The 12636-nt window shown below is 34.5% G+C and overlaps 1 protein-coding gene across 4 annotated transcripts in view; it reads right to left on the bottom strand.

Moving 5' to 3' along the window:
- The window catches only part of LOC111368582 (splicing factor U2af large subunit B-like), an 11660-nt gene extending 946 nt beyond the window's left edge, over nt 1-10714 (bottom strand). Inside the window, exons 1-17 of one of the 4 annotated variants that reach the window (XM_022989914.1) lie at nt 10503-10714; nt 9601-9758; nt 9252-9371; nt 8869-8930; nt 8178-8257; nt 8012-8065; nt 7878-7937; nt 7032-7092; nt 6832-6944; nt 4627-4742; nt 2798-2896; nt 2612-2687; nt 1929-2017; nt 970-1033; nt 786-884; nt 616-697; nt 15-82 (exon numbers count right to left, since the gene is read on the bottom strand). In XM_022989914.1, the coding sequence (XP_022845682.1) occupies nt 15-82; nt 616-697; nt 786-884; nt 970-1033; nt 1929-2017; nt 2612-2687; nt 2798-2896; nt 4627-4742; nt 6832-6944; nt 7032-7092; nt 7878-7937; nt 8012-8065; nt 8178-8257; nt 8869-8930; nt 9252-9371; nt 9601-9758; nt 10503-10583 (1482 nt within the window). In that variant the 5' untranslated portion in view covers nt 10584-10714. Of the gene's footprint in view, nt 1-14; nt 83-615; nt 698-785; nt 888-969; nt 1034-1928; nt 2018-2611; nt 2688-2797; nt 2897-4626; nt 4743-6831; nt 6945-7031; nt 7093-7877; nt 7938-8011; nt 8066-8177; nt 8258-8438; nt 8799-8868; nt 8931-9251; nt 9372-9600; nt 9759-10502 lie in introns of those variants that run through there. The other 3 variants (XM_022989913.1, XM_022989916.1, XM_022989915.1) reach the window with 3 other exon arrangements.
- Nucleotides 10715-12636: the final 1922 nt, after the last annotated feature.

Raw genomic sequence — 12636 nt, forward strand, 5'->3', positions numbered from 1 at the left:
GAACACTTGCATACCTTTCCAAGACCATGACTTAGGGTGGCATTTGGTATAGGCCGCGGAATTACAACATCAATCAACTCTCCTGTGGTTTCACAAAAAGATAATAGATTAGATATAATGAAATGTAACTTAGAGTTTAGAAGATTATTTCAAAATAGCAACACATATAAGAGGAACAGGAAAGAGTAACAGAATCAGATGGAGGACAAATAATATGGCAGTTGGAACTTAAAATTAATTAATAGCATTAGCAAATCCAGAAGATTCCCAATATTCAAATGCTACAACCTCTCAAACTAAGATCCTGGATCAGCAAGTGAAGTTGTCTCGGCCACTCAAGCGAATATTACTATATTCCATAAAACTAGTAACTTATAAACTCCCTGCAATTCAAATAATGCCTCACATATCAATCACCCAATACATGATTTTCTCCAAACCAACTGCCTATTAAAACCTAAGAAATCTTACATTAACCACTTCTTTGTATTGTCTAAAACATCTCCATAAATAATAATTTCACTGGTCTAGACATTGATGTCATCTGAGTAGCTAGCAAAATCAAAGGTACACAACAGAATAACTGGGGGAAAAAAAAATGTTGAATATACATACCAAACTTTTGGCCTTCTTCTTTCATATCCTCAAGAATTTCTTCATATTCTCCATCATTCATCAACTCGTCTGTACTAATTACCTTGATGAAGCCAAAACATGATAAATGACATCAATAACTGCAACCTTGTTATGGATAAACAAAATAGAGAAGTGAAGTCTTAAAGTACCTCCGTTAAGCACAAAACCTTTGATGGAGTTTCTGCAGTTATCATTACTTCACTTTCCACGCCCGAAAGATTCATAAGGCCAGCTCCAAAAGCCGTTTCCTTCTACCAAAGGCACAAATTAACCAAACTCCAAAACCATACTAAAAGAAATACCAAAAGTTTATCAGAAGAGATGAATCTCAACCTGCATGGCTATATGCTGCTGTGCCTGAGCTAACAAATCCTCCCGGTCTGTTTTCACATGCCCGCTGTACAAGATAAAACGACGAGTTGTCAAGGTGCGTATCTGGACTTAAATATCATCAAAACATACTGCTATACATGAAAAGATTTAAAGCAGAAATCACAAGATCGACAAAATTTAAGCCTTTTATGCCTCATCGCCTAAAATATAAATGCCATATAAAAGCAAAATTTTAATTAAAGTTATAACTGTCTAAACAAGACGCTTAAGTTTCAACAGCAGCTAGTGATGCTGAGAAAATTTCTCTAAAAATATTTTACAGAATCAACAGAAGTCATCGTCCGAAATTAAAATCCAAGTTCAGACAGATTCCATTCACGTTGAGATAATTCTAGCACAAAGGTATGAAACTAGAAAGCTCAATTTTCTGAAACCAAAAATAACTCGGACAATTATACACTATTTAACAAACAAGATGTTGTCATAAGATTCCCACAAGGCAAACGCATATTTTTTATATTTCCAACTTAAATAACTACCGTCCTATTACAGTTCAAAATCTTTCCTCTAGGCTCTAACCAACAACCCCCCAACCCTAAAAAGAAAAATGAAAAATGGAAAAAGGCCATCCTCAACATTCTTCCAGCACATAATAGCAAACAATTGATTAAAGTATGAAAACTAAGACATTGCAGAAAGTCTGAAGAAGATTAAGCCCCCATTTGAGCCCCCCCTTTTTGGGGGAAATTTGTTTTGAAATAGTGAATTTTTGGAGAATGTGTGGTTAAAAAATAGGGAAAAGTTTTTCGTTTACGTGTAAAATTATTTTATAGGGGAATGTGTGGTTTGAGTTTTGAAAAAAATGGAGCTCAAACTGGGGGCTAATTAAAAGCATCTGGGACACAAATATAGTACATCTGTGCTGTGAATAAGGAGCTTTTCAATCAAAGAGAACCAACCTCATGGTCGCCCGGCGAACAGTCAGGGTTTTATCACCCATTTTTAAGCCATTTAAAGCAGCACAAGCAATATCTGTTGCAGCAGGATCCTGAAGTAAACTTGAATTGATTAGGTGGTCAAACATCATATGAAACCTAATTCAGCAATATAAATTAAGAAAAGCATCATAATAGATAACGTCTCTTGAGGCCTACTGACATTCAAGAAGCCAGAAAGAACAGAAAACTTAACATCTAATTGTAGATTCAAGAAATGAGAATATGCCTCTGTTTGGGATCCATTAAAATTTATTACATTTTTCTCTTTCTTCTTTTCAACCACACATTCTTCCAAAAAATAATATTACACGTATATCCAAAACTTTTCCTTCTTTTTTAACCACATTCTCCCCAAAATTGCTATTCTAAAATACATTTTTCCCAAAACCTCACTAAAATGGAGCCCAAAAAAGGTTTGTATCTTCAAGTAAACAGATTCGGTCACAAGTTTAAGCAAAAACTCAAAAAGCGAACCAGAAAACACGAATAACTTTGGAACTCATGCCATAGGTACTGTTATACCAAAAAAGAAATTAAGTTTAACGATGTGTTAAGAAGTTGAACAGATAAATATTGAGATACACTGCTGAACAGATAAATTTTGGGATAAACCCCAGCATATGTCTAGCATCAGCTTTTTGTACCTTATAGATGCAGAAACCATATCCTTTGGAATTCCCTGTCTCCCTATCTTTAACAAGGTCAAAACCACGCAAAGGCCTGAAATAAATCCATTATGAGACAACGCTGCTTCAGATGATAAGATATTATAATAAGTATTCTACCAAGAACTCGGTCACTCAACAGTGCAAACAAACTCAACGTCATACCCGAAAGACTCCAACAATTCTTTTATCTGGGTTTCAGAGAGATAGTACGGTACCCCACCAAGAAATATACGATCAGCTCCCTCGGTTTCACCAGTAATGCTATCAAAAAATCAAAATAACAATTTAGAGTAAAGAGTCAGCTCCATTCTATGTGAAGAAATTACAATCATTTATCCAACAAGATATATTCCAACTAAAGAAGATAACACGCAGGCAAAATGAGATTGAACCCTGATAAAGAAGATTGGAGAACAAGGTACTGACAAGATCTAAGGAAGATATGACTAGTTTATCAACATTGTTAATAGTTATTAAGGTCACAAGTAGAACCATTATGTAATGTGGAGCCCACATATCACATCTTTTCAGCCCGAGAAGGCTAGCTCCAGAGAAGCTTTGTCCTTCATCAACTGTACCTAGTTCTCAATTAGTAATATTTCCTATCTTGATGTCGGGACGAAAGACAAAGCTCTGGATGTGGGGTGGCAGCTTCTTCCACAACCAAAAGCCAAAAACCTGTCACATACTGACATAATTGATAAGGCTACTGCGTCAAGGTTTGTAGCACCCGAAATTTTTTAGAATGAAATTTAATTGTTTTATGTTATATTTAGAAAAGTTGGGGGACTAAAAATGAATATGTTTTAAACTCCTATTTTATTTAGGCTAAGTAATTAGATAAGGATGGAACGAGATTTAGTATATCAATATTGGACTTATTTTGTAGGTTGTAATTAATTAGAAGTCTTTGACTCGAGAAAACAAGTTGAATTGGATAAGTTAGGACCAAGATATTGAAGCTTCAAGAAATTGTCATTTATTAATATTTTATTCAAATTGGAATTTGCAAGAGAGTTAGCCACGTGTAGGTATGTGCAAATTCCACCTTCAGATGTTAGTTGTTGGTCTTGAATCCACTTGTGGTTGTGGTAGGTATTAATTATATTACACTTCAAATACCACTAGTTGTTTCCTCCTTAGTGTACTTACGGTTTTGTCTCCTAGACTCCATCTCACTTAAATAAAGTTTTGCTAGAAATAGATAAGTCATAATTGCATGCCATGCTATCCTATACCTATATACATCCAAATTCCATGAAAAGTCTATTCATATTTAACTTCCTTACTTTTACACGACTTTGGACTTCTAACCACACACAAATTCATATAAGTATAGGTTATATTATTGTATATATAGGCATGTCAAGTCAATCATATTCACGCAGAAAAGAAAAGAAATTTAAATTGCAGCATGTATGAATCTCAACACTCAACCAGCTCCTTAACCCAGCCAACCTGACCTGATGGTCACCCATATCTGGAGATTATCACCAAGGAGGTTCATTGTATTTATATCACCCCAAACAATTAGAAAGTCGTGGTCTAATCTTCTCCAGTGACCCCATCCCATGGATGAGTTGCTCATTTTCCAAGCTCAAGAATATCATGCCCTTTTGGAAGATCCCCAGGTTTGTGTTGCTCTGTAAAATGCCTGCTTTTCTCAGGTCACAAGTGAGTTCAATTGTTATAAACAGCCTTAACCTGCAACCTTGAGGATAAAACCTTCCTATTTTCAGCCAAGGTAAGTCAAATCCTATTTCTCAGTTACTACCAATCTAATGGCATTCTGCCCCCAGATATACATTCTGTTGGATTTAAGATCAATCATATCCAAATTATTTGCTGAATAATTACCGACACTTGCTATACAACAAATTGTCAAACTGTAGAATATTTAAAAACTCGATATGGCAGGATATCCTACTATAATTGAACTAAAACTGCTATTATGGTGCAAAAGACGGAGAGAACTAATAAAAGCCGTGTACCCTGGTGTAAGTCCAGCAGCAGCTAAATTGAGGTGAGGGCTTGGTTGGCTGGGACCAAGCACTGCAGCCAATGAAGGATTATAGTCTGTAGGTCTTCGAACTCTTACAGAAACACCCTAATACAATCAAAAAAATAAAAATGTCAGATGGGAAACACGGAGCTCATAAATTCATGTCTTTTCACGCCACGTGTCTTTGAAATTTTGGTAAGAAAATGCAACTAGTTTGAAATATTTTGTTACTCAAGACCTAATTTTTGGGAATTAATCAAATGCAGAAGAATAATAGATGGGAAAAATTTGGAAAATCAAAGTCTCATTCCAACCACTAGATTTCAATGATGGATTAGAAAATATATTTGCTTTTAGAGAGTCACAAGCTTATCAGATTAGCATTCTTCTGAATTCAAGCATAGAGTTTTAAAATTATATCCCATTCAAAAACACACTAAGATAAAGAAACATTATCATAGTCCAGAGCCTAGGAGAGCAGACAAAACTTTGATTTATGTCAAAGATTAGAGATTTCTGAATAGACACCAAGTGACGAGAACATAATTCTCCAGAATAACAGACTCTGAATCATATCAGACATTAATAGTAAAATGGTATAGCTCAAGCCTGGTTTCATAGATGCCCTAGTTTTAAGTTTTAACCTTGCTGACCAAGTAACAAAGTTGACAATAAAACTCATAAAAAGGCATCAACAAAATAGAAAATAAATAATTAAAACATCCTACATTAATAAAGAAACAAGAAAGCGACAAATTTTTCCTCATGCAAATGCATACAGAATGTTGCATAGTGTTGACGGACATTATCAGTGCCCCCCTCCCTCTTCCTCACCCAAAAAAAGCAATGAAAAGAAGAGAGTTTCTCCATGCATCATTAGGCGATTCTGACTAGAATTTTTGACCTTTAAGTTTGAAAAATTAAAGATTAGAAATGTAACCAGATGTGAAGCATCTACGCATCTAGAATGTATGAAATCGGAAGGAAGTATGGTAAATGGCCGACACTGCTGGAAGGATTCCTCTTTGGATAATAGGGATTGTAACTAATACTCTTGTGATCGATTTAGTAGGTATTTTCTTTTATGGCTATTTTGGGGAAAGTCTGAAGAGAATACTATCTGGGTATATAGAATCAACAGCCATGCGGCTTGGAAATCTTAGTTTCTTGAAGTTTGTGCTATCGATTAGTGCTGGTTAAGGCAAATGACGCTTAAAACAAGAGATGAATAAAACCATTTGCAAATGTTATTAGCATTGGTGAAATGTTCTTCTGTAGTTCGAAATTAGATATATACTGTCCCTTATAGTAAGAGAAATGGAGACATTACTTCATAGGTACAAGAAATTACAAAACCAACCATAGTGTTAATGATCACTGACTTTAGATTTTGAGTCAACATTGTTTATTTTTAAAATTCGATATGAATTGGTTATAGCTAAACTAAGCTTTACAGCTGAAAGGCCGAGCTGGTGAAAAACTTGTTCAATAAAATGTAATGAGAGAGTGAAGCCACGCCAACTCCAGTAGAAGCCCCGTCTGTGCAGAGAAACCATATGTGAAAGTTGAAATATGCTGAGAGTTTGACATTATTTATTTTGGTCTCTAGGTTACATTTTTCCCACTGTAAATTCAACATCTTAGCATCTAAAAGGAGGCCGAGTCAACCATATTCTGAAACATTAACCAGTCTGGGGAAACAGAAAGACCATCACCCATCTTAAAGTTGGCATCCTAAATAAAATTGTGGTGCAGGTCTTGAAGCAGTGTGAAATTCCTTCCTGCACACGGGCTATGTTATCAATATCGTAACATAACAATGATTTTACAAGAACAACATATGAAACATAACTTCTTGTATAACCTCGCAGCTTTTAAGTCCTCATCAAACCCCTTCCCAACCCTGTTTGTCCTCTCTATAAATTACACAACCATCAATCCAAGAAAGAGAAAATGTTTGTTGCCAAGTGGAACTGAACTTCGAGAATATGGCCAAAGGAGCCACTTAAATCGTGGTTCTGGTCAGCGATACTGGTAAATTATCTAACAGGTACTCTGGTTGCTCCTTAAAAGGTTTATGACATATTGACATCCCTATTCCATTGAAATCTATTTTTATCCCAAACAATTGAAGAAAAGAGAAACTAAATAAGATAAAGGTAAAAGAGAAGAGAAGAAGAGAGGCTCGGCATGCCTCGAACACAATTCCATCAAGCGCCATAGCGTTACTTGCTTCTTCAACAGTTCTCATCTCCACAAATGCAAACTTCTTTTCATGATTAATGTACACATTTACAACCGCATCACCTAAGATAAAAATTATCAGTACTATGTTAAAAAGTGAGGAAAAGGCTGACATGTTTAAAGTTACAACAAGCATCAAAAGCTACTGACCTGTACCAGCAGAATTTCCTCCAATTGCAGTCATAATAAAGCTGAAAAACTTTGCAATTGTCTGTTTCAAATGCAACAAAATAGGCGAGAGAACTTAAGAGTTATTTCTTTAAGCAAAAAGAAATGGGGAAATCATAAAAGTTTGCTAGGTAATTCAAGCCAATAGCCTATAAACAACAATATCTACTTATTCAGTCCAGATAGTAATCTAATGCCAAAGGTTAATATATCTCTGCTGGAACTCACAGCGACATGGAAAGTTCATTTCTATATACAAAATAGCTATTGAAACTTTGTAAAAACAAGTTGAGACTAAATCTTAATTATCTCGTGAAAGATTTCAAGTTACATTTTCATGCAAGAGAGATAAGATATGTCTTCATAGGGTGAGAAGAATCTTGGCCAAATCCATCACGGTCCATTTTTGAGAACATTGCATAACAGACCAACCTCGCATCTATCTTTAGGTAGGAGAATAACATTATGAAGTACAGATGCAATGTTGATTTCTTTGATTCGAAACTGACATCTGATTTTTAAGGTGACTCTTGACATATCTGAAAGATATGTTGTCAAGAGGAATATCTATAGCACCATATACATGCCCCACAAATGCTGGCACACAACAGATCCAAGAAGACCAAAAATAACATGACATGCACACAAAAAAAAAAAAAGGAGGGGAAGATTTTAGAAAAAATAGGGAAAATTTAAAAACTGAGATGGGCTAAAAGATATGAAAAACTATTAAAAGGATTCACAATCAACACATTGACAAATCTGTTAAAACTAACTGCAAATGCAGAAATAAAAAGGTTCAGGGTAAAGGAGGAGAATCATACATACCTGCTCATTAGCCAATGGTGGAAGGCCACCAACATACACTCGACGTGCATGCCTTGTAGCCTAGGGACAAAGTAAAGATTAGAAGAAAATTCAAAATTACATAAGCACGTGAAGATGAAGCATTACTGGTTTACCTGCTGACTCATGGCTTGGATTGGCAACAATGGACTGTAACCCAACTGGTTAACCTATTAGCATGCCGTCTTTCATAAGAAAAATAATGGTAACCTTCTGCAATTTATAAAGATAGCACAAAATAAAAGGAAAAAGAGAGGACTACTCAATGAACTCGGTGTGAACCTGAGTTGTCTCAGAGGTAAACATGCTATGAAACATTCCAGAGACTGCTTCAGGAGCTAGGGGAAACCCTTTCAATTGTTCTGCGCGATCACAGATAAATATGATAATAGCACATATATTGAACTTTGAGAAATTAAATGTGCTGTAACTACAAGGAACAAAGCAACACCATTTAAAAGCCCAGGTCTTCTTCCCACTAAATTGTCACACTAACTTGCTGTAAATAGATTGAAGTCAAGAAGCAGAAAACCTATTTCTTACCTAGAGTTATATACCACTCAGATTCTAATGTAAGACATAAATTTCACCACTGCAGATCTGGCATAACAATTCAAGTCTACCAGATAACAACGTTTGCGGTTGAAGATGATAAATATCCAGCTAGTGAAGCATTGATTCCTCGTTGGCATATAATCTACATTCCTCACTCCCATGAGAAGCATAGCAGGATATGAACCTCAATATTGCCTTCTTACCGAAATGGTAACAAATCAAAAACATAGAACCACACACAACAGCACACGACGATGATTCTTAGTACCGTAAGGATGATCATCAGAAAAATATAAGACAAAATGTAAAGCAAGAGACAAAAGCACAAATCAGAACATACTTAAAACTAAATGTTGTACCATATATGTGATAAAACAGATTGTTAGCTAGGCATATAGCTAAGGACTAAAGGTGAAACCTGAGACTCCAAGCAATGGAGCAGTATATTGTGGAGCCATGTCAAAGCCAGTTGTCCGCTTGCTGAGAAAAAAGACAGACAGCTCATAATGCCCAAAACAAATCATAGATAGAAAAGGAGATTTTTAGAGTTTGGGAAAGTCGGTGTCATGATAGGGGGCTTCAAAGATTTTACACAACTAACTCCACAAGATTCTAGCTCTAGAAGGCCATATATTATGGCAAATTTTCTATAACAAGGAGGAACAAGGACATGAGATAAACACAAAATGATAACAATGATCAAAAGCAAGCCATCAAAGCCCTTTAGAAAATGGATAAGCACTAAATATTTAAGACGATGATCGGAATAGAAATGTTTAAGGGTAATATAAAGCTCCAAACCTCCGTGGACGAGAAGGAGAATTTGACAAAGATCTAGATTGCTTATGAGATTCATCATCTGACCGAGAGGGTGATCTTTGTCTATGATGCTTTTCTCTGTCCTTGTCATAATTATGATGCCTGTGAAGTGACAATTGTTATAAGTAAGTCGCACATGATATTTTCAACTTAGTTGTATATAAGCACATCATATAAATTGGTTATACCAGTCCATATATGTAAATATAAAAAGGAACAATTTGACGCAGGAAGCAGGGAAAAAATCATTTGAGGATAAATACACAAGCTATGGATGGCAAACTAATTGTTTCAATCATCACAGGGTATGACAACTTAACCCAATCATAACCTGCCAAATTCATAATTCCGTGGACGACCATGATCCTCATATTTGCTTCTTCCTCTGTAATTTCTCGAACTGTTCCCATGGTCTCTGGAATAGTTCGTCCTATCTTGATTCCACTCTCTTCTCTTTAATCTTTTGTCATCTAACTCAAGAAATTCGTCCTGCACAACCCAGAATTCAACATCAACATTTTTGCATTATAAACTTTTTAAAGGCCAGAAAACTATTAGCATAATGCAATCAATTGTACATTTTTATGAAGAGTGCTCCTTCAAAAATTGACTAAACATCATTAATTAACAGTTCAGCACTACAATGTCAAGTCTCCAACTAGAAATTGACGTTATGCTTCTACTTTGCCGAGTGATCCATTACATTTGAATTATGTGGCTTTACATACAATACAAGTTCATTTGAAATTCATATCACTCTTCGTTTTTTGTTTTCTTCCTTTCTTATCCCCCTTTCAAAGTTATAAGTAAAATCAATATACATAGTTGCGCGAAAAGTTGTGCTCTTTGGCAAGCTATGGGAACCCCACTACAGTTATTATTATCTTTACTTTCTAATACTTGGGAACAACACGTCCACTATCATTCATAGACCTTCCCCTCAATTTTCATATCATACTCTGATGGGTACTTCCCATTAATTACTAAAAAGTAATACTTCCAATACAATCACCGTCCAACGTGTTTTACTGTCAAATTCTTTCATACAGTTTGAAGTCCAGGTAATTAATTTATCTGATGATATCAGTCAACTAAAGGCTCGTTCTTTTTGCTCAAAGCTATCGTTAGATGCGGACTCATGATCGTAATCACAATATCAATCATGTGGAAATTGAAATTAACGGAAAATTCTGACTACAATTATAATTTGCATAGGTCAGTAAATAAAATGACCTTATGATGACGAGAACTCCGATCTTTGGACGAATCGTACGGTATTGATCTCCTGTCATCTTTTCCACTGTAACGAGGCATCTTGAACCCTAACCGCAACCCTAATTTAAGATTTCCACAGAAGAAGAATGAGTATATTTGGCCCCGAGCTCGTCAGTGCCAGCACTCTGCACTGGCAAATTCTTTGCTACTCATAAATGTTTTAGGCCTTGAAGCCCGTGATGTCTGTACACCAGGATAATTGACAAAAATAGCACTAACCGATCCATATATTGACTTCGCTAACAGCTTAACAAAACGATCACTTTTAAGAAAATGGTCACTTTCCACTTACGTTATCTATTAAGCCACTATTTGATTAGATAGAAATTTTTTGTAAATTTTGATAAAAATTGATGAAGTGTGTGATTGAACAATTGTGAGTTTCATAAAATATATATTTAAAATTTAATTGTCAACTTTAACTAATAATTGAATTAGTTTTTTAGCTTAACTAAGCCCATGTTTGAGCCCATTCTAGAAAAAAAATACATTATTTATGTTAAATCAATGAGAAATATGTGGTTTGCGTGTAATATTAATTTATTGAATAATTTGTGGTTGAAATGATATCAAATTATTGTTGAATAATATATTTTTTTAAAATAATGTGACTCAAACAAACCCTAAATAAAATTGATTGGTAAGCTCGTATAGAAGCTCAAGCTATAAATGCATTTGAATAGATAAGAAAATTTTCCTTCTCGTAATGGTGTTGCTTGGCGTTGGTAATGAAAGTAGAGAATTTTCATGGTTATTCAGAATATTCAAAATAAATTAAAATTCGATCTCGATAAAAAAATGTGGACTTTTAGTCAACAATGTGGATAACTTTAAGCTCTTATTCGGCCCCCATTTTTAAAAATTTATTTATTTATACATTTATTTTCAATCATAACATCAATTTTTATCAACTTTTCAAACACACTTTTCTTTAACTTTTATCAAAATCTTCTAAAAATCTGATTTTTATCCAAACAATACATGCGCTAAATCTTTTTACTAAAAGCATTTTAAGAAGTGTTTATAAACAGTTTAAATAATAAATATATAAAAATGATGGATGAATAATACCTGTTAATTTTTCGAAATATTTAAACAAAAAATTTATGAGTATTTTTTTCGAAATACGTGAACCAAATATAGAGCCTGTTTGAGAGTGATTTTAAAAATTAATTTTTTGACTATTAGGAGAAAACTAGGGTCCATCTGTGAGAAAATAAATCAATTATGAGGACTGAAATAGTTAAATAACAATCAAAAAATCAATTTTTTGGGAGAAAAAATCACTCACAAACATGCCCATAAGCTAAGACTTGTAATCTCCTATATAATAAAAAATTTATTCACTAGAAGACTGAATATTCTAACTTCAAAATATTGTTCCGACCATTAAAATGATAGGTAGTGAGCGAAATCGTACATATTTTGTCTTCTCTCAATAGGCCCTTTGTCAAAATCAATAATTGTCGAAGAATTTCAAGTATTTGTTTAACATAACAAACGATAAGATAAAAGTAAAACCTTGTTTCCAATTTACAGCAATGCATAAGCAGATGTTGGGAAGAAAATCCCCACCTTTCGCAGTGGAACAAAAATGAAAAACACTAAAAATGAGTTAGAAATAGTGCAAATGAATTAAACAAAGTTGGACAAAACACCGAAGATCACGAGAGACTAAGACTTTATCGTCTCAGAAAAACTTGCAATACAACGTTTTCTTCATTCTCACAACTTGTCCTTAAGCAAAATTAGAGTGCTCAACATTCGCAACAACTTTTGTACCATTTTTCTATAATCTTCCTCTGTGTATATTCTATATCTAAATTCTTACAAGTTTGGATGCACATAAAGTTGTGCCGAATTCAAGTCACTCGGTGTCAAACACGATAATTTCTCAATGCAAGACTTATTTTCTATAATCTATTCTTTTTCCTTTTTATTCTAGAATTATTTTATTTGATAAATTTGAGTCAAATCCAACAATTTTCATCTTGATCCAAAATTTCTCAATCATGCCACTCCTCAATACGCATCATCACACCCCTTGACCATTCGATGCCATAATTCTTCAATCAATAGCAACAGACGTAGT

This window comes from Olea europaea, chromosome 19 (genome assembly GCF_002742605.1).
Source record: "Olea europaea var. sylvestris chromosome 19, O_europaea_v1, whole genome shotgun sequence".
Lineage (NCBI taxonomy): Eukaryota > Viridiplantae > Streptophyta > Magnoliopsida > Lamiales > Oleaceae > Olea > Olea europaea.